We start from the raw sequence: 23,222 nt of genomic DNA, 5'->3' as shown, positions 1-23,222 counted from the left end.
ACTTGGAGGATGTAGAGCTACTTTTTATAATACCTGGGACTTCAAGGAAGTCATAGACTAAAAATGTTCTTTCACAAGTGTGCATAACATTTCCTACTCCAACTGGTATGAGAGTGTGATTATTGATTTTGGTATACATGTGTTAAAGCCTTCTATATTAGATAAACCTTAAAAAAAAAAAAGTACTGATTCTACTTGCCATTTATGCATCTTTCTCCAATAATACTGGTTATGGCTGTTAGTGTAAAAGTTTAGTTCTAGTTTATAATTACCTTTCTCTACCACTTGTCTTTGATTCATGTAATAACATTATTGTTCACTATTTGTGGTGTTATAGTATACAGCTACAGCAGGGATTTTGATCTTTAAGAAGGAATACTTATATTAGTGCATGCAGAAATGTAGAAAAAGCACTATGAGGGGAAAAAATATTTTTACCTACAAATATCTTGGTACTTGGCAGAAAGGAGAGAGAGAGAAAACTACTAGAAAAAGACGTAAAGTAAGAATTTGAGTCCATTAAACATTTTCTAGTATTCCAAGAGAAGTCTGTTATGCAAACTACTAGGTTCTTATGAAAAACATGAAGCCAGTCTGACACGACTCAGAAATCCTTATGTCTTTCTGAAGTATGCAGCATTTCTTATCAGGGACATCTTATTTTCTTATCTTTTCTACATTTTCCCAAAGTTAGTATAGAAATATCTAGCAGACAGGTTATTGCCTATGTGAACTGGAAATGTTTTCAGACTTTTATTTATAGTTGCTGGACTTAAATGTCAACAAAATCGAAAGCCAAATCCCCAAACCATTGAATTGTGCAAGTGGTTTTTCATGAAGGGAAGCAATGAAGGAGTAAACTGCTCCCCTTGAGGACTAGTGAATTCAATGCCTGAAACTTGCATCCTGTTATGACCTCCAGGTGCTTTAATACATGTCTGGTAAGAAAAAGAGTTTTTACTTCTCAGTAAAACAAATGAGGCCTAGCTTTCAAGCCTAGATTGTGTTTGAAAGAATCAATAATGCCTGAGGACACTTGATTCAAAAATCAGCAAAACATTAACTTAAAGGGATGTGTCCTATGCCTGGATAGTAGTATAGTATGCTTGCCTGACTTAAATCTGCTGCTACATTCTTGCTAACTTTTTAATCAAAGGCTATAGAGTAACTGTGTGCCATATCCCTTTCACTACCCTAGCTCATGTTTTTTGTGTTTGGGTTTTTTTAACCTCTGTTGTCATCCTACAGGGAGTGTATTATAGTCTCTTTGGTTTTTTCTCTTGCAGTAATACCCTGCCTGTTGTCTTCAGCTCACTCACAGACTTCACTGGCAGCTTTCCTGTTACTAACAATGCAGCCATCTGACAGCAAGTGGAATTTAGCAGCTAAGAGGTAGCTTCAGGGCAGTGCCTGTCAGGCTGTGACAACTGAGTTAAGACAGCGAGAGGCCCAGTGGTCAATTGGCTGCTACAAATTAGAAATAGGCAGGGACTTTTAAAATCAAGTAGTGGGCAAAGTGATGCTGAGTTCAAGACATCCAATAGTTAACCTGTGCAGTGCTGAAAGACATAAGGGAAGGATCTCCCAGTTCATACTGGGGAATTGCTGTACTTTGTTATCATATTGCAGAAGGAAATACTAATGTTGAACTCTTGAATATAGAAGAATGTGAAATCTCTGTTAAAAATTAAGTTGGTGGGCAAGAGAAATTAATTAATTTGATAATGTGTCTTTAGTACACTGACCAACTTGTGATGATTTTTGGCAGGCATCATATCAATTCTGTGAAGCAAGGTGGAGAATACTTTCATATACTTTACCAAGAATCACTGGAGAGGAAGAACACACTGAAAGCAGCCCAGCAGGCTCAGGGCACAAGATGGAGAACTAAGTTCCAGCCACGCAAATACTCCTCTGATGCGGAGGAGTTGGAGGAAGAAATAAGCACGTAAGTTAACTCAGAGGGCTTTTGCTGGTCTGAGGGCAGTGGTTTTAAAAAGCGACAATTTCCAGTTTTGTCATTACTTGGTATTGAGGGAGAATATTACTACTTGTGTGAACTAGAAAGAGAAAATGCTTAAAATCTGGGTAAATGAGCAGCTGTAAACTTCGCAAGCATGGGGGAAAAAAAATGCTTGGGGCGCTGTTTAAAAAGGATGAAGTTTAGAAGGCAGAAGGTTAGTGAACTCAGGAGAGGTTTCACAGCTAATTCAGAACTGATTCTATGAGGAGAAAAGGAGGAGGCCTGGTGAGTTTGTGCCATGCTTTTGTCCCTTTTATGGGACCACAGCAGTAAGAATAATAAAAAAACTACATTCAGCAAAATAAGTGGCTTAGCTTGCAGAGTGGGTTTCTTTGCTAGTTCAGACCTATTACTTACTACCTTCTTCAGGTTTTCTCTCTGATTATTAGATAGTCTTCGATCCTTTGGCTCATGCTGGTCTCTTCAGTGCACCTTTAAAGCCTGTTGTAACACTGTAGTTGTCTTCCATTTGTCAAACCTCACTAGGTGATGAAATGATTCAATACTCTCAGCAGGACAGAGTAGCTTTTCTAGAGGCTATACACCTTTGGGAGCCTTATCACATCAAAAGCTCATCCATGTCTAACAGTCTTTTCTCATCAATTTGCTGTGGCTTTTGTCAGTCACAGGTATCAGCTTCCTCTCATTCACCTTTCGTCCATGAACTGACTCTCAACTTGGAAAACTCAGTCTCCAGATTCATCTGAGATGCAATCATGCCCTGCTCATGAAGTGAGACAACGATATAGAACCATTACTAAAAAATAAGAAATAAAATCTTTCCTATTAGTATGAAACCTAGACCAGTACAGAGAGGCAGAGATGTTCTGAACAGAAAAATAATATACTTACTAGAGTAACATTTAATGTCCAGCATTCTAAATGGTCACTAACTGAATAGCTATACCTTTGATCCTAGGTTAAGGAAGGCCACATGAACATTTTAGGGTAACCGGATTATTTCATTTAAAAAGACCCAAACAAACATAAGAACCTCTCTGAAAGTTTTTTTTTTGTAAACTTCATGCTTATTTTTAATTTTGATATGTAACTGTTCGATCTACCCATAACTCAGCTAATCCACATTTATTGCAGGCAAATAATTTATTATGCATATGAAGAATACCTTCATTGCCTTTAGTATTGTGACCATTCAGATTATTGAAGTAATTTATTTTATTCTGTAAGGAAAGGCTTCTTTCTTCAGCAAGGCTGACCTAAAATGATTTGATATACTTCTTTCCTTTAGGAAGGTACACCTGCATAGGCAAAATTATCTTCATTTAGGAATGGCTTCTCCTAGCAGTAAAAAAACTTTTACTGGTGCAGAGTATACCAGGTTTCTGCATTAATACTGCCAAAGCCACTTTAATTCTACCTCTGCACCAAGGTTTTTGCCAGCTGTAAAAATCTATTTTAAAATCTTAAAACTAACCTAAAAATCTACACTAGCAGAAGTTTCTAGTATAAGCCTGATATCCTTTAATATTTTCAATGTGTTGCTTAAAACTAATATTAATTGAGAGTTTAACTTCACTTTTAGAGGAAAGGCTTCTAGTATCTGCCAACATTTCTAAGAGGGAAATTGTTAGACATGATCAGATGTCAAAATTAGGAGGTCAGGATATGTTGGGTGGGACAGGAGTACACACTGAAACGTGTGAAACAAGAAATGCATGGCTTTGGCAGGTATGCCTTTGCTTATTCAGACTGTCCCATGTGTCTTAAACACATGCAGGAACCTGCCAGTATGTGTGTCAGCTGTGTGCTGTTACATATATGCTTGTCTGCAATGGTAAGAAGTTTAAGAGGGGGGGAAAAAAAAAGCCTAGATAGAAAATACAGATCATTATCTGGTTTGGAGACTGACTTCACTCCTAGCTTTCACAGTGCTGACTTCAAAAATTAGGGACTTCATAGAAATAAGAAAGGCTCTGAAGCAGTGTTAAACTGCTGGGGCACAAGGTGTCTTTTCAACAGATGATGTCTGGCTTCAGTCTTGCACAGCGGTTGAAACTGTTGGCTTGGTTTTATATGCACAGATTCCAGTGATGGATGTAGGGCTTTCCCACCCCCTTCCTCTTTTTCATTGTAAGACAACAGCAAATATTAAGCCTCTACTGGGACTTTTGTAGCATTTAATTGTGTTATCAACTATTTTAAATATTCTAAACTTGGGAACAGCTTCTTACCATACCAGCAGACAAAGTAGAAGTAAAGTTTAGTTACCCCTCATTAGTAGGAATATGGACTCTGTCATATGCTTCAATGTGTATACAATGGTCCCACTCCTTATTCTAGCATTCTGTTGTTTGTTAGGATTACAGAGAAGAGATAATTGGAAGTGTGATTTGAGGAAGCGCAAGACAGGCATGTTGTTTTGAACTACAAAGTCTGTGGAATTCATTTGCCTGATCATCTCTAATAAGTACAAATTTGCAGTTACAATTTCTCTAAGATATCTGAATGAAGACGACCACTTCTTGAGGTTTAGTGTAAGAAATTTCTTCTGGGACAGCAGGAACATCTGCCAGCTTATACCTTTGTTAGAGATCTCTTTTGTTAGACAAAACAATATGTGAATTTATTAATTTCTTAATTAGCTGAAGAAAATAGACTCTATTTAAACATAGTGCTGAGGTGCCCATGCCAGTGTTGTATGTACTATTTACAATTGCTGCTTTGCTTTAGAAAATTTGTGTCAATGGAATGCTTGGGGCATACACTCCTCAAGCCTTGTTCCAAATATTTGCTAGTTTATAGTAGACAGCAGTAAGCTGACACCCCCAGGCTGCTTCAGATCTAGAAAGGAAATGTTAATCCAGAATCAATCATTCATTAGTTTAGGAAGTCTCTGCTAAAGTAATCTGCATACAGCTTTAAGACTCACCCAGATCTCAGTTAACCTCTCAGCTATTTTTTTTATGGCTAGTATAATTTCAGGTTTTTTAACTAATTTATGATCCAGCATACAATATTTTATGTTATATCTTTTTGTGTGGACCTCCTATCTTCTGCTTACTATTGGTATATGAAGGGTACAATATCTCACTGTGCTATTAAGCTTGAATCTCCATTGTCTAACACCAGGTGCACATAGTTATTTGTGTTATGGGAAAACAGCTGTAAACATTTCCTTTTCTTGCTTGGTAGCATTTTATAAACACCTTGCACAGGTGTAAATGGCCAAACAGGCTTGTGGCAGTGAAGAAACAGTGCCCACAGTCTAGAAGGAGCTCAGTTTTCTGTTACATTGGTTTCTCCAACACATGAGACTCGTTTTCTTTAGGGTGAATCTTTTCAACTTAATCTTGGTTGTTTTCTCTGCACACAGTATGTCAACCCAGGAAAAACTGAACAGAATTTGAGAGGCACATCTTGAAATTTTGGTCTTGTGTGTATATATAATCCCAATGATGCCATTGGCATGATACCAACACAAAACAAGTGTAATGGAATGTAAGCGGTATCTGGGCATCTTTTCTGAGACAAATCAGTTAGCTTATTGCATCTGCCCCCAAATTTGGTTTCACATAAATGCTTAATTGTTAATAATAACTAGTAGTATAAATATGTAAATACAAGTAATACAACATTTATAATTCATAAAGTATCATAAACATGTTAGAAATAACTAATAATTATATATTCTGGTAAACATAAACATCAGGTTTGTAGTATTAGTAAATGTCAACAACGGCAGTAATTCACAATTTAGAACTACATCTAAGTATTTTTTTAAATGTAAGGAGGGGAAGAGGGAGTGTGATGATATGAACACAGTAAACAGTTTTATTGGCTCTGTCTTCATTTCACATGCTCCTTTTTTAACTCCAGTCTTTGTCTTTCTCACAGTTGCTCTCTAACAGAAGGCAATCACCTGAGGAAGTCAGGGAAGAAGACAAAAAAGATGACCTTACGGTCTTTCACTCCTGTTTATACCAGTGTCTTGATCCCAAGCCCCCTTGGAGCAAAAAGGTATATTTGAAGGCAGATTTATGTCCTACTCTCCTTGGTAGGACATAAATGGAATTCACAGCAACACAGACTCATAACACATATACCTAGAGCCGCTATTCAACTGGTCAATACGTATCCAGAGAATTGCAGGAGTTTATGGTGAAATATTGTGTCTTTATTAATAGCAACTGTTAAACTCTAAATGATTGAATCCTAATGAGTTACTAAAACCCTGTATGTGCACATGTACACATGCATCATTTGCCTTGATGATCGTGACTTAGAAAATTCTGACTAATTTGCATTAAAAATGCTTATGTGGTATAGCTTTCAATATTAGGCTCATTTTAAGGAAAAGCTGTCAAAATTAAAATTTAATTTGCCTAGTTAAAAAAAAGTAGACCTATGAGAGAGGGAGAAGACAGTAGGTGTAGTGTACACTTCTATACATTTTGTGTATATATATATGTATATATCTATACACTCACTAATACACACTGCCTGTTCTGTTCTAAGTTCATTGACCCAGTTGCTTACCAAAAGTGTCTTTACATATTAGTATTTGCATGTGGAATAAGATAAAATGCCAAAGATAATCTTAGTTTAGAAAAAGATGGTCCAACAATTTAAACTCACATGCTGCTTTTTCTCAAATGCAAAATCTTAAAGCTACTGTAGAATCCAAACCCCATAAGAATCTATACCGTAAGAGGATAAATGCTGGAATCCTCACAGGTATGAAAGCACTGAGCACATCACCAAGGTCAGTCCACTGAAAAGTTTAACATCCAAAGATATGCTTTCAGGATTCAGAGTTATGTATTCATGTTACATAACTCAAGGTCTCAAGGTGCCCTGAATTCACTGGGACGATGAAAAAATTATCTGCTACAGAAATTCTTTTTATCAACAAGAGTTTTTACTCTGAGAGATATCCATTTCAGCCAACGTGATGAGAGTTTGACTCTTTCCCTGACACTGCAGCATAACACATTTGTTTCTTCTCTTTGCAGTGAACATCTTTACCGACAACTGTGTGCCATACACTGGCTTTTGGAAGCTATGACTCTTGAATCCAACAGTTCGATGCATTCCATATTAACCTGCTGGAATCCAACGTATGTGTCCAATGCATGACAGTAGATGGAATGAGGAGTTTGGGATCTTTTCTCCTTTATGTGTAGTTATTTCTGTTCTTTCAAGTAATAGTTATTTGAGTGAAATGTTATTAATTCTGTATCCTGCAACGTAAACAATTTTTTAATTGACTTTGCTCATGGAGTCAGCAGGGAGTTGTACAGTCAAATCAGTAGCACAGCATGTTCCTCTATTATTGCAAGCTGCAGATCTAGGAGAAAATACTGAGCTATCCCAGCCAAATTTAGTTGTGTTTTCTTTCCTTTTTTTCTTCTGGTTAATAATTATGCAAATTAAGTACATGTAGTAATATAAGTATGTATTTTCCCATAGCCTTCCCTTGGAGGGTTATCTCAGTGAATTCAACAGGAATTCCAGATACGTTATAATTACAGAAAAAAGCCAGCTATTAAGTGATATTTAGTAGCTAGTTTTATTCTATCAGTTATATATGATAGTGATGGGTATTTATCAAAGATGCATTGCTTCTGAACTTTTATACTGTTTAAAAGTAAATATTAATTAAAGTTCTCAACCTTTTTAGTCAATATAATCATGCTGACATAACATGTATTTAAATTACTCATGAGTGTTTAGAAAAACAGTGAACAGTTTATGCTCTGATTTGCAGGGCAGAGCTCTTCAAAGGTGTTCTGTTTTCTCAGTCAAGACGAACTGCGCCTATGTATAGCAGAGGTGGCACAGTAGCATTATATAGCATTAGCCTGATAAATTGGAGAGGAGAATCAGTCCAGCATGTATTGTGGATGGGTTTTTCACCCCTTTATGTATGAGGACCAACCAAGAGACTGGGATAAGAGAAACAGTTTGTCAGCAAGTCTCTCAGATACAGGCTGACAGCAGAGGACAAAGGCATAAGGCTCTGGATTCATTTCCAGGTTCTGAAGTACTGCAATCTCTTGTATACTTCCTTCTGCTCTCTGTTGCTGTCTCTAACCCCAACTCCTCTCCCTCAATGTAATTTGAACTGATCTGCATACACACATTCTTCATTACGCAGTAACCATGAAAAATGAGGCATACATTTAGATCATAAAGTCTCTTTCTGCACAAAAAGAGTTGTTTTTTTTTTAAATGTGGTGAAGATAGCAAGCGTAGAACACTAATCTGCTTTGTAAAACCTTTGACTGATTAGATGGGGACTGAATGATAAATGAGACTACCTTAGCAGTGACCTGTTATACCACAGCTGCAAGGACTGCAGCTTCCACATTTGCCTTTGTCAGCATGGTGTAATGTTTAAACTTTTGGACTAGTACAGGTCCTCACTCAGCCTTCAGTGCTATTGCACTGAAAATCAAATCAAACCTGCTGTCATTTGTATCCATGCAATCTTGCTGTATTGGACAAAATTCTGCAGTACTTGCACAGAGGAAGTTGAAAGTGTAAGCTGGCCCAGTACATGTGTGATAATTTGTAGAATGACTGTGCTTTCTTTAGGTTCTTCTTCACTTGTGGCTATAACTTACTCATGGCTTATACACCTGACCAGTAGTGGTCAGCCACCATTTACGCTTCATTTATTGCATTTCTTAAAAGAACTTCTAATGAAAGCAAGACTCTTAAAATGGAAAACTAATTAAATTGCTTTCACTTAGGGACCCTGGTGGCTGTAAGAAAACAGTAAAAGAAATTGAAGAGGAAAAGTTAGCAACATACATGTGGGACCTCTTTATTACAAACACAAAGGTAACTTCATTGTTAATTTCTTCCTTGGTACCTAGTCCAACTTTTCAGGCATTTGTTTTGTTGCTTGATTGAACTCCATGATACCACATTTTATGCTCTGGATCTTGTGACTGCCTGAGTATTTGTCTCTCTAGGTTTTGAAGAATAACAATTTGATGCTAAGTAATAGGAAGAGCAGTATGTAGCCGATTTGAAATTGTGACTTAGTCTTAGTGATAAGAACTGATGTGGGAACAATTAAATATTCAGCTAAATCATAACTAGCCTCATTTGCATTTGCTCCCTTTTTATGACCCAGAGTCATGCAGCAGTACTTGTTCACACAAATAGGTCTTTTTCAGTCAAATGAGGATTTCAGATTGGTATCTGAAATATTATTCTAGTAAGTTCTAGTCATGATTTGTTTGGTTGCCTTTTTACACTGAATTTGAAGCTAAATTCCAAAACAAATTTCAAATGTTGAGGCCTTTAAAGAAAGCAAGATTCACTTGCCACATTCAAAGCAAAGCCAAGGAAAGGAAAAAACAAGTAATTCAGATGAAAGCCTTTTAAACAAAAATAAAGTTAGTACCTCAGAGGAAATTAAACACTAGAAAATTATCTGTAATGCTTGGCAACTGTTTTACTATCTTTCTGAAACCACAGAAAGATTTTTCTTTTTGAAACTGCTGAAGTGGCTGGTGGAAAATGAAGGGGGAAGGAGTGATGCTTAGGAGTATACCTAGGAGAACTCGAAAGAGCCAGCGGGTTTCTTACTCTGTAGCACATCTTACATTTTGATCTTCAACAGTTTGCTTAAGCTTTTAGTTCCTTGATTTGCCCCCTATAAGGCTACATTAAAACAAGTTTTATGAAGTGCTTTTAGAACTCCAGGTGAGGCACTCTTAGAAATATGAGCTGTTGTTACATGCAGGCTATTTGCTCTTGTAATTTTTCAACACCTGCAGCTCATACCCTCATGATATAATAATTAAAATGATTCAATAGAAGATTATGATTCCTGCTGGAGAATAACCAGCAAAAGTGAAACTTTCAAAAAACAAAGATTATGGTTTTTATGCAAATATTCTTCCTGCTGTGAGCAAACAGAGAGGGAACGTCAGCAAGTCATATAACACAGTTCTTTCTAAATAGGAGGATTTCTGATTTTTTTCCATACCGTCTCACCAGTTCTTTGAAGTCAGGTCCAAATGAACATGAGCAGAAGAAACCAAAGTGCCTGTCACTCTTGATATGTCTCTTTGCATTTACATTGCTGAGACTTTTTTTTTTTCCTCCCGGAATTAATGACAATTTCTTTGTCATTTATGCTAATATTACTTGAACACTGCTTTTCATATTTGATATGAAACTTCTAGTGGAAATATTGGGTTCCTTCAGGGGCCCTTGCTTTATAATACATGTTGTTCTGATTATCAAGCCTGCAGAATTTGGTCTGCTTTCAGACTTCAATTTTACATTCCTGACACAGGAAATTCATTTGCTAGGTTATTGGGTGTTGGGAGGAGACCTCAACATTTATCAAACAGCTTTGACCTATTCTTCCCTGTACATGATAAGGTTGCTGTAGTACCAACCCTCTCTGCAGCTGCAGTGTTACTTGTTTACAAAGTAGCTTAATCTGCTGGCATTAATGCTATAGCAGAGGAGTGTTGAAGAAAGGTAACAAAATGAAGGAGGTCCTACCCAAGAAATCACTAGCTTGTTTGAAGTCACTGGAGAAAAATCTATGAGGCTACAGGAGGACCAGAAGTATCTAATATTGAAATTAGATACAGAAATATGATTCTTTGTTGTCAAATTGCTATAGAAAACCCCTCCTTTCTATTCATTTTTTTTCTTCTATCTACAGAAATGCACCTGGAAAGCACGATGCAGTCCACTTAGGAAGATAAACAAGACATCTACTCCAGGCACCTCTCAGCTTAGCAGTCAGTCGTCTCCCCAGAGTCAAAGCCCTCGTGGCAGCATAACATCCGCTGCACTTTGCTCTGAAGACGACATCAAGATTAATGTAGCTTCATCTGATGTTATGAGTGAATCAGCACAAGCTAAAGAACCACCAGCTCTTTTCCCCTGTAAGTAACTCTTCTTGACTGCCAGTATCAAATGGATTTGCTTTCAGTGTTACTAGGGAGAACCTATGTCAAAGACACTGCTAGATGTACCAGTGTATTTCTCTTCAGGCGTATGGAACTTTGTACAAGTCTCTCTGCGCTCTCCCTGCTAGCAAATTGGTTTAAAGACAATATAATCCCATGTGAATATTAAGTAAGAGTTCTAATTAGTATTCAGTTACAGCAGTTGTATAATCAGACTGTCATCCATATCTGTAAGGTCCAACAGCAGGTAAAAACAGTGAAACTGTTCTCTACCATAACCAACTGATCCACTGAACACCTATCTGTCTAATTCAGGGGTTTCTTACTCTGTAATCCTCCTACTCCTCCATCAGTGATTACCTGTGCTTGATAGACCTGATGGAATAGTTTATCTGTTAGCTGCGCAATGCGTTTCAGTACAAAGCTAGGTAATCTTAAGTCTTTTTCCCTTCCTTCTAAGTAAAGCTGGACCAGAAAAACACATTAGCATTTAGTACTGCTAATTATCTTTTAATTGGCATTTATATTATCATTATTAGGCTCACATCATGCTCTGCTAGACTTTAAATTACCCCTCAGGAAGGAACTCATGGAGTCATTTGGGATAGTTCTGTGAATGTTCAGTAGCAATCAGAAAGGCAAAAAGAACCCGAAGAATGAAGTGGAAGACAGCAGAAAACATGTTATGCAAAAATACAAAGGTTTTGTATGTGCTTCTTCAGTTCTGGTCCTTCCAATTCAAATAGGCTTGTATCAGAAGTAGTAAAATTTGATGGAGGGAAAAAAAGGGATGGGGTATGTTAGAAATATAGAATAGCTTCCATATGAGAATCAATTGAATAGACTAGGGCTTTTCAGTGCAGAAAAGAAACAGCTGAATACGGGGTTATGACAGATCTCTGTAACATCATGAAGTGAATGGAAAAAAGTGATTAGAGAGGGTTAGTCACAAGTTCCCTTGACACCAGATTTATGTGACACCAAATTAAATTATCTGGTGGAAAATCTAAAGCAATGGGAAGTGTTTTCACGCAATGTGTGCTTAAACTTAGGAATTCATTGCTACAATATATTGCTGGAATTATGTTCAATTCCAAAAACAATTAAACGAACAGAAGAAAAAACAATTAATTGCCCTTGAATGTAAAGGAATGGACACATTCTCTGGGTCTGAAAGGCCTTTAGGTTCAGACTGCCAGAAGCTGGATGGATATATCAGGAAGCTTGCACTAATGTCATATACTCCCTACACAGCTGCTGCTGTCCATGGCACTGAACACAGATGAATGTCTTTCCTATGATATGAATGGGAGTAGCGGAGAATTCAGAGTTATAATTTAAAGAAATTTATTTATGGATGTAGGTGAACAACCGGTTTGTGTGTGAGATGATATTTGAAAATAATCTTGAGCTGCAACAGCTGGGAGGCTCCATTTGCTGTGGAACATAAAGAAATATCTTGCGGTGTGTGTGATGTATGAGAAGGATGTTCTGTGTATGCTTTAGAACAACATCTATCATGTGATTGCCTGTGATTTCAGGGGACTGGCCTGAGTTACCAGTCTGGTCCTTTCCAGGATTATATTCCTAGCTCTAAAAAATATGGGAAGTTAGTTTTTGCAGGGCAGCTCTGTAGCAAAGATTGGATTCTGTAATCAATTCTGAAGCTGCTAGAATCATGTTTAATTCTGGATTCTGATTATAGGATGCTTCATGAACAAATTGAAAATGGATTACAAGTACAGCTTGTACAGCTGTAGCCTTACACCCAAAATTCACAAAGCTTCATGTAACTCATACAGACATAATTTTGAGAGTACACACAACTGTAACCCACACATATGCACATATATATATATTTTTTTTTTCAGAAATGGGAAAGAGATTCTGTAGTAGGCAGCTAATCAGTAGATACAGCTGAGTGTGACTCTTACAGAAAGATTTCTTTTCAGGAAAGAAATCATAACTCAAAGCCTTTTGTCCAACTGTAACTTAGATGCTGCTGTTTGGGGACTGCTGCTGTAGAATGTCTGCTTATACAAATTTGATTTTTCAGTGCTGTTGGCTGAGTGAGGACCTGTACTCGTCCAAAAGTTTAAATGTCACATCATGCTGACAAAGGTAAACGTGGAAGCTGCAGTCCTTGCAGCTGTGGTATAACAACAGGTCACTGCTGAGCTAGTCTCATTTATCATTCAATCCCCATCTAATCAGTCAAAGATTTTACAAAGCAGATTAGTGTTCTAAGCTTGCTACCTTCACCACATTTAAAAACAAAAAGAAAGAGACTTTATGATCTAAATGTATGCCTAATTTTTCATGGTTACTGTGTAATGAAGAATGTGTGTATGCAGATCAGTTCAAACGGCATACATTTTCTTCACACTGAGAAATAAAATGTGAGACCTGTAGCTGAGAGATTAAACACTAACTGGAGTTTATCCCCAAAGCTTTCCAGCCAGCAGTTTAGCTTTGAATTCTCAATCAAAACCATACTTTTAAAAGAGGAAGTATAAATATTTGTGCAAAGGATCTTAATTATAAAACTTATACCTGAATTTTGGGCTTTTCTTTGGGACTGATCAATGTCTTTTCAACTGATTTATCATTGTTAGATCCCTGCAAAACAGGTAAATATTAATGCCGCATTTCACAGATGATTAAGGCATAGAAATCAAGGTCAAGTGAAATTATTACATTCTTCTTTGCTGTTTTTCTTTCTAATTAATGTCTGACTAGCTCACAGCTATGGAGGTTAATATTTCGAAAATATTATGAATATGGACAAGCTTGATTATTTGTTTTCCGAGTTTCTCCAGATGGAGAATTGGAGCAGGTTCTAATGCTATAAAACAGAGGGCACAGAGGTATTATGCCCTCTGTTTCTGTTGATCGGCCAAAAATAGGAGCTATATCTTTGTGGTATTAGCCCTGGTTTGCTTCCTGTCATCTCTCTCCAAAATCTGCCAACAGGACTGCTTCCAGGACTGGCTTTAGACAACTCAACTGATCTTGGAGAAAGTATTAAATGCAGCCACTGCTTAGTATAGCCCTCTTCCGCCTAAGCACCATTATCTGCAGAGTAGATGGGTTTCAGATATCCAGCTATTCAATCTGCCCAAATGGTAACCATAAATAGAAAGGACTGGGTTCTTCTAAGAAGGTGTCTGACAGTACTTGCCAAGAACAGATGAGATCTGTATGCAGCCTGAGCTCAGTTTGAGCAGAGGCTCCCTGCCCGTATCAATGTCAGGTTCCAGACCCTGTGGGGGTCAGGCTTTGGATACAAACTGCTCCTTAGCTCTAGAGCTCTAGAAGGTTCAGTGGAGTACCCCGCATCTTACAGGCTTACACTTGGAGACTAGTAAGGGTCACAGTGGTGCCATCATTAGAACCAGTCAGTGCTAGAACTTAGGAGTTTCTGACTGGGACCTTGGCACTCTTGAAACTCACCTGGCCACAGCTAATAGATGATCTTCATGGTTCTTAACATTTTGGCTATTAGCTGGTGCCCAGCAACTTGGTCCATCCGTGTTTTACATTGAAAAAATTCACCATATAATATTCAGATCTGTACTTTTAACGAGTATAAATAGTTTATGCTGCTATTTAACACAGACAACATTCAGCAATAATTTTCTATTATTCTATATGTGGTGCTTCACAAAAGTGTAGAAAAAGGACCTTTTGAATTTGGGGATTACAATTTCAAGGTGTTGAGTGTGCAGTGTAATGTCACGTACTACCATGTAGGACATATTGAGTACCTCAGAGGATGACTTAGAATCTGACAGCTAACACTGAGATTTTTAATAACAAGAGTGACAGTTGTTTTTACTGCATGAGTGATTAGAGGGAACGATGCAGAGAAGATGGCCGTCTCTGTGTCTCTCCAGGACTTTGGCATCAAAGCAGGAATGAAACAGCAGTGGGAAGGAAAACAAAGATGTCAATTTGAAGGAAAACAATGAGTTAAATTGGCTTTCCAGGTATTCAGGGAAGAGGAGAATATGAGCATTCACATTAGTGGAAGGCAGAAAAAGAGTAAAGAGTGTTATTAGTGAGATCTGCTTAAAGGTGGATAATCTGGAAACTATAGCCAATGAAGGGATACTTGAGGACATGTCTTAAATTTTAGTGGATGCTGACAAGGAGACACATAAAGGTAATTAGATACCTCTAATTTAAACATATTAAATTCTATATGACATTTTAAAGAAGAATGGCAAAGTGATTTGGTAGACTTAGAAATTCAGAAGACTTGACAGTTATGCCAGTAGAATGCTAACAGCACAGTAAAGGAACTGAAAATAGACTTTCAGCACAGTTTGTTCAAATCTACCTGTTTTTCTAATACACTGCTTTTATAAGCACCTAATGTAAAAAATATTTAGTATCTTCTACTAGATGGGGGATTTTTCACAGCTGAAAGAACAAAGTGTATGTATTCAAAAGTGATTAATGAATTGGGTACATATGTATTTGGGTACCTATCTTGACACCTCTCTAAAAAGCTGCTTTTTTAAAGAAACTTTAATTTTCAGAAATACTAAATAGCAGGCTTCTTTAGGATGTCTCATTCAGGTCAGCATATATGACATCCTCTCTGCCAGGAAGAGAGGAATGCACTATTGAGTTGGCATGTTTTTACAGAAATTTTTTTATCAGCCCTACAGAAAATCATCCAGATAACACATGAAGAGGTGTCAAAAGATGTCTATGAAGAAGAAGATGTGACTAAGAACACTGTACTGCAGCGGTATGTTACCTGACGGGTTTCTGAATTAACTAGGAGAAGCAACTCATCAGGACAGAGCTTGTGTTGGGGTTTTTTTCTTTTCTTTTTTTTTCTCCCAAACAACTGAATTCAGTACTCAGTTAATTCAGATGACATTTACATTTTTTGGCATGGGTAGCAGAGTAGCCCATTTTACTGCTGTGCAAGCAGTATGTATTTTCTGGAAAATACCCCATGAATCTTTCCCTTGCAAACGGAAGAGGTGTTATGCTCCAGCAGCTTTGTAGAAAAAGCAAAGTTCTATCTTTCTCCTGTAGAATTGTTTCTGTTTCTACCACTGCATTTTGCAGAGGTGTCTCTATAACGTTTCCAGTTAAGCTTACATAGATGTGTTTCCTCTTTACTGAGTTCTGTGGTGGTTTCCACAGCTATAAGATCAATGTGACAAACCATTCTTACAATTAGACTTTGCTGAAGCATTTTTTCCCTTGAGTTGAGGTCAATAGAAATAAATTTTGTACCTGGATAGCTTCAGCAAGTCTGTAATATTAAGAATGTTTTATCAGCACCTGTAGAATCTTTCACATTCTGGAGAAGGCATACTGTACACTATTTTAAACCTTGTTGTGTCTTACAGGTTGTTGCCAATGGCTCAGAAGAACTACAGAGTAAACATGCCATTCATTAAGGACCAAGAGAGTACAACATCAAGGAAGCAGAAGCCCAGAAGGCAGGGGTAAGAGTACAAATCTGGTTTTGAAGTACATTGTAAGCTGTATAAACTCAGCTCTATGTGTGGAAAGCATTTGGCATGCAAATGTCAGAGAGCTTTTCGTTACATGAGACCAGAGCAGGCCAGTGAAACCTTGCAGCACATTTAGTGTATATTTCAGTGCAATGCAAAGGCACTTTCCTGGAAGGATGTGACTGGAATGAAAGATGGTAAAAATCCAAATTCAGTATCACTTACAATTTTTTTTTTATTCATCAAACTCTCTCATAAATGTGATGAATTAAAAAAATGTAAATTATATAAAATTTGGATTTTTACTGAGAATAAGATCTCAAAATTTACGTGGGCTCACTTTGCTGTATGTTCTGAGCGACACAGGTGTTTACCACAAAATGGTTACCACAAGATGTTAATTCCAGTTTTCTGTGTGTTTTGGCAGCTGCCATATCAGCTCTTTCATTAAAAGAAAATCTAACTTGTGTGCCGATATGAGGCAAAAGTTTGCAGCAGTACGTGAAGAAGCAGCTTGTTGTTTACATGATGCCCTAGAGAGCCTTGAGAGGTAGGAAGAGACTGTTTTCTGTATACTCTTAAAACACTAGACACCTTGCTTCTGACCAGATTTAGGACTTCTCTGCAGGCCTTTTAAAGATGCATTTATATGAATTGACATTAAAATAATGATATAGGGATGATGATAGAAAGCTTTGTGACTGTGCACAACAAATACATGTTAAATATTTATGTCAGTGTTTTGCTAAAAACATTGGATATATTTACTTTGGACATCGTAATCCTTTTCACCCAAAGACAGAATAATAAATTCAGTCCACATACAATCTATATGGCTGTCCTGTGTTTTCAGTTCAGAGAACACTGTATTGTTCTTCAACATTACTTTGACTCTTCTTATAGTAACAGTTGCAATGTCCTCTCTCAAGGCCTTTTCTCAGATCAGTGACACTTCTACCTTGTTGACCAGCCAAAGTCTGTCATCCTTTTCCTTTCACCTAGAAACATTCATCTGTGTTTGTGCAAATTCTTTTGCCTCAGTAAGCATCAGACCTGAGATCCTTCTCTACATTGCTGTTCTGAAGGGTGTTATAGACAGAATTTTCTTTCCCCCTCTTGCTTCCTTCATTCCATTCCTTTGTTCTATTTTGTACTAAGACTTTTTTTTTTTGTCCCCGGACCTCTGGGGCTGAGTCCTTGTATTCTTCCCTGAGCAGCTGCTGTGACTGCATAAGGAACTAATCATTCCAGTATCCTGCAGTATGGAAGGACAAGTCAGATGGAAACTTACACTTGCAGCTGTTTTAACCATTCTTCGTACAGCCACACAGTCGTATTCTGTTCGATCAGCATTTGGAGATGAAACCTCAGTTTGGCAGGATATAGTATAAATAGTTTATTGGGAAGAAAAGCAGATGTCTATTTTTGTTATAACACAGTAGTACTTCTTGTGAGAATGCATACATGAGCCCAATCTCTGGGTCAACATTCTAGCTCAGGTCACACTATTCCACCTCTCTTCGTTGTTTTAAATAGTATTTTACCCTAAATCACTGTGCAGTATTCTGTTTGTTTTTAAGCCGTGGCCACCTGATAGAAGGTGGAGGTTGAATTTCAGTTTAAATGTTCTGATGCTCAAGGTTTTTTCTTATGTACAGCCTAGAGTTGATATAAAATGTAAATGCTTTTTAATATGTTTCTAGAAATACAAATGTATACAGAACACTGCAAAGGCAAAAGTTATTATTAGTGTCCACACACTGAACATCTTCCCAGTTAACTATGCAGAAGTATGGTAATGTTTAAAACACAGCTTTAACTTTTGAAGTTTGTTTGGTTTTTTTTGTAGGAGGCAGGAAGAGCGATGTTGTCAGAAATACCAGGCTTTGAAACAATTGAAGTATTTTAGAAGAGACATGGAAAGAATAAGACAGCTGGGCATGAGAGCCGAAAGAGAACATGATGAAGATGAACTAAACTGGTAAGGAGGCACAGAAACCATCAGTTCAAGTGAGATGGCCAGGGTCCTGAGTTCTGCCTGTATGAAAAGCTTTTTTCTTTTCTTTTTTTCCTCTCCAAAGCAAAATATCACTAGAAACCATTGAATTAGTTGCTGGAAATGCAGGCTTTTCAAACTGGTAGCAACAAAAATACAGATATGATCTCTATGAGCAGATCTCAGCCTGCTCAGCAAATAAGTTAAGTGGAAATGGTAAGAAAGGGGATACGGAAGAGTTCCTTTCCAGTGATATCAGGCAAAAGCACCGAGTCCTTGCATTTGCACACCCTCCCCAGCATGCAGCTTTATAGGAGACTTCTTCTGCTAGGAAGTATATAAAACACACTATACCCTGAAGATGAGATGTTGTATAAATGTACATGGGTTAGATTCACAACTTCTTACTGAACTGAACATTCACAATACTAAAACTGATGGTAAAGGCAACTTTGACTCTAGCTGTCCATCCATGTTAAGAAAAAATTTCCCTGACAATGTTTATGAACTGCACATGGATAATACTGCAACATTTACAAGGGCAAGTAGAGTAATTGCCTAAATGCTTCCCAGTACAGCAATTCGGCAGATAACTAGTGTTTTATGTTTGAAAGCTATTAGCAGTGACCAGCTTCCAGATAGACACCAGAAACAGCCTACCAGAATACCTCAGCAAGCTCACAGCATGTTCCCTACTGCCCTGTCCATGAGAACTCTTTGGACATGGGATTACAGAGTATGCAAACTGCATAGAACCCTTTTTTTCATCAGCCTGCCCTCTTTTGCTCTCCTTGCTAGTAAGCCTTCTGTCCTTCATAATTTGAGAGAATAGAAAGTGTATTTCTAATCTCAGGTTCAAAATGCAGGTGGTCCAGGAGCACATCAGTCATGTGTTAATGAATAAACTTAGTCTTAGGTCTATCTAGCAGAACTCTGGTTTTAATTGTCAAACATATTTGCTCAAGCTGCCCCTCAAATTTGAAGATCTGAAACTGGAATGGATGTGGTTTTGCATTTGTAGTTACAGTTCTGCTAGAAGAAGCCTTAATTTGGACAAAACTCCATAGGAGACTATACCAATATGGTGTTTTACTTTTTCCCCCTATGCGAGAACAGTACAAGTCTGCTGTTCCTTCATATGAGAATTGTGCTTCCACAGTGAGAAGGCTGTCTTGCTTTGACTGTGCCAGCATAGTTAGACGAGTATAGCTTTCTTATGCCAGGCCTGTCCTGCAAAGTGCTATCCATGAGGAGTATGAAGAGTGAAATCTCTGACAAGGCTGGTCAACGCCCTTGTGGAAGACACAAAGTCATGACAGAGAAATTGCTTTCACCATAACACTTGTTTCATTTACAGGGCTGTTTTTTCCCCATGCTCTTGCAAACACTGCCTTGACAAGAAAGCTGAATCACAGTAGGAACACTTTACTAATATATGCCTATACTAGTCATACTGTATGACTATAGGCTGTCAGTGTAGTTGTCTTATCTCTGTCGTGAGGTGAGGAAAAACAAAAATAATACAAAATATGAACAGTGCAATATAAAAGTACAGTAAACGTAGCTTCCTTTCTCAAAGAAAATATCTTAATGCATGGATGCATTACAAAAGGCCTCTGTGTTGACATAGTTATGGTAACCTGGGTAATACAGCCAGTGATAAAAAGGAGTTGGCTATACAGCCATACGCATACCAGCAGTGTACTACTGGGTGTAGAATTGGCCCTAGTGAACATGAGAACTTACACGTTTCCTTTTTGTACTGGTTTAAGGAGGAAGTTCCTCACCCACCTCCTGCAGTCCCTAAACTGGAGGGAGGGATCACTTCCTGCTGATGTGCTGCCAAATCCTAAGCCCTTTGCAATGAAAACTACAGCACACCCCAGTCATGCACAGTCTAGAAAGGTTTGGAACATCCGTCTCCAGGACTGTCAAAGCAGCAGTGCAACATTTACACAGAACATTAAAAAAAAGAAAGGCAGCTTTTTTACAAGAGTTTTATTTCTATTGTAATGTATAATTCTCCCTCTGAATCTCTAGATTCAGAGCAAAATGGTAAAGACTACGCGTTACAGTGCACTTCCATCAGTGAGATTTATGTCAGCACACAGAGAGGAGAATGATGATAGCACAGGGAAAAGGGATAGCAAAGAGAATCAGAAAGTGTGTCAGATCAGGCACCAATTGCACTGGAATATCCACAGAGGCTAAACAAAATAAAGAATAGATGAAGAGGACAAATCTGTAGTAAAATGGAAGCATTTGTTAGGATTTTATTATTTACCTTCACACCCAAGTTTGTCATCCAAAATGTAAATGAACAATGAAGCAGCATCTATTTCAATGCCCTGCAAAGGGAATTGGTGCACAAGTCCAATAAAGTAAAGCTTTTTCACATTATTCACTTGGATTTATACTGACTATTGTATGCCCCAAAGAGCCATTTTTATCTGTGGAAGCTATGGAGGTGGTGAAGAGGCAGAAATGCCAGGCAAACCCTGAGTTATAAATCAGGTATGCATTTGTTCCCAGGGCTTCTTTTTTATTGCTGTTCTTTCTGCTAAAGGTTTCCTGTATTGCTTGCCAGACTCCCAGAGTCTGTGAAGAGTGACCATTATGTACAGAAAATATTAAAGAAACTGGAAAAATACGGCAAGACTCCTGACTTGAAAATTCATCCAGACATCTTTCTTAAGGCTCTGGCTGATCTACAGGTGTGGGAGCTGTGTTCTCCAGAAATTGCTGCAGCTGTGGAGGTGAGATGAGTCCAGTGCTTGATTATCTGTGTGATGAGGGTTGGGAGAGCAGGTGACTATGGCTGAAATTCATGCAGTTAAAAGTCAAGCAGATGAAATCATTTAGGATCTCGCTAAATGAGGATGGTACTATTGATCTTCTGCAAGGCACTTTGAACTCTTCAGAAGAAAGACACTGTGACAAGCACTGCATTATTAATCAGTATCATTTTATTATTATGTCATTGTTGATTTATTTACCACCACAGTGAAAGTGACATCTGTCATAAATTATTAGGATACTTGAAAAGAAACATTAACTTCTTGTGCCCTGAAAAGGACTGTCATTCCTAGAAGTTCCATCCAAGAGCATTCAAGTAATGTATTACATCACTGACCCAGGAACTCTGCAGATATCTTTGTTTTGCTACAAGTAGCATTAAAAAAAACCACAAAACCCTGTTTCTCAAGATCTTAAGTTGGGCCCAACTCTTGTAGTTCTAGAAGCAATTGGCAGAAGAGGAAGGACACAAGAAAGGGAAGAGAATAATACATTTAGAATGTATACAGCTATGTAGCCTAACTAGGTAACTAACTTAAAAAAATGGCAATGATGCCACCTTGTGTTTTTTGTTCTCATCACAGTTACTTCCCCTAATCTACAAGACCAACAGAGGTCTCTGAAAGGCAGCAGGGGTTACTGTGCATCTTACATGTATCGAGTGTTATCATGCCTTAGGCAAAGATTTAGCACCCAACATGTCGAGATCAGATTACCTGTATTTTCTTGGTGTCTTATAAAAATAGCCGTTTTGTCTTATGCCCTAATTTGCATAGTCACTAATCAGAAAGGCAGTCTTGCCTTGATGTTCAATATATAAGTCTGTTTGCTGTTCTTTTTAGATGTATTTCTTTGCTGTTTCCATTCTGTTCCCTTTGCATTTTGTTTGCTTATATTAATGCAATAATAATAGGGAAAAATATATGAGGATAGCTGAATCTCCTATCTACTTTTTATGCATCTTTTAAAAATAGCCACAGAGGAAGGAGGACCTTGATGCTCCTTCTAACTGAAATAGATAAAGGAAACTGTCACATTTTAGGAGTAAGAAGAGCACCACTGAATATGGCCTGGCTTATACTGACAGAGATTCCAGATGAAGTTCTTACTTAACTTCAGGTTGCTTTAATGTATGTACTCTAAGGGTAGGTAGAAGACGGCTGCAAATTTAAAACACAAAGACTTGACTTGGAAGGATTCAGAATATAAATTGCCTTGAAGACTGTGGAGTTTTCCTTTTAATTAGATCATACCCAGCTGTTCTGGAAGTTGCATTAAAAATATTTTGGTGATATAAAGCACTATACTAACTGTCTGCAGAAGCCATTACATTTGTTCTGTTGTCACAATGGTCAAATTTTCCCGCATGTTCTCTCTCTCTCTTGCACAAAAGCTCAGGAAACAACCTTTTTCTGTTTCAGTTTGTACGTGAAAGTATTGTGCAGATGCCAGAAGAGGATTTCAGCGAGTGGTTTCAGACAAGAGTAGCCCCCCTCAGTGCACAGTCCTCCACCTTTTAATCAGACAGACAGATGAGATGGTTTTCCAGCTACAACTGTCTTCATGCAGAAAACTACTGCCTATTGAAATCTGCCTCAAGGAAGACTAGAGAAGGGGAATTAACTTCAGGAAGGCCCACTGACCACTCTTGCGCTACTGAAATTTGTCCCTCTACAGTGCTCCGTTGGCCACAGTCGGACATAGAAAATAAAAGCTAAATACTGTTGCTCCTTCTTGTACGATGTCTTGGACTCACCATCAAACTTCAATCTCATCTAACCATGTAGGATGGAGACTGAGTTTCTAATTACAGGTCAGGTAATTTCTTCAGACGATCCTTTAACAATACCTACAGTATAACAAGCATCTACTCAGTATGGATATACTGATTTCCATACCTACATAGCATTGTCTCTGTTTGCTTTTCATTTTAGCTCTCCTTTATAAAAAATATCCTAAGCACAGGGTTAGCTTTAAGACAATTATTTTTTTTGCATTAATGCTTTTTCATAATT

The 23,222-nt window shown here is 37.8% G+C and overlaps 1 protein-coding gene across 1 annotated transcript in view; it reads left to right on the top strand.

The window, feature by feature from the left end:
- The window catches only part of CCDC60 (coiled-coil domain containing 60), a gene marked incomplete at both ends in the record, with an annotated part of 63,752 nt that extends 41,025 nt beyond the window's left edge, over positions 1-22,727 (top strand). The window contains 11 exons of the mRNA XM_082007751.1: positions 1,769-1,948; positions 5,879-6,001; positions 6,997-7,101; positions 8,740-8,830; positions 10,683-10,908; positions 15,601-15,691; positions 16,308-16,406; positions 16,843-16,965; positions 18,265-18,396; positions 20,978-21,167; positions 22,629-22,727. Of these exons, the coding sequence (XP_081863877.1) occupies positions 1,769-1,948; positions 5,879-6,001; positions 6,997-7,101; positions 8,740-8,830; positions 10,683-10,908; positions 15,601-15,691; positions 16,308-16,406; positions 16,843-16,965; positions 18,265-18,396; positions 20,978-21,167; positions 22,629-22,727 (1,459 nt within the window). The remainder of the gene's footprint in view (positions 1-1,768; positions 1,949-5,878; positions 6,002-6,996; positions 7,102-8,739; positions 8,831-10,682; positions 10,909-15,600; positions 15,692-16,307; positions 16,407-16,842; positions 16,966-18,264; positions 18,397-20,977; positions 21,168-22,628) is intronic.
- Between the last annotated feature and the right edge of the window lie 495 nt (positions 22,728-23,222).

Source organism: Phaethon aethereus (assembly GCF_964289735.1).
Source record: "Phaethon aethereus genome assembly, chromosome: 17".
Lineage (NCBI taxonomy): Eukaryota > Metazoa > Chordata > Aves > Phaethontiformes > Phaethontidae > Phaethon > Phaethon aethereus.
The sequence above is the reverse complement of the archived record's forward strand: the minus strand, read 5'-3'. Positions and strand labels throughout refer to the sequence as shown.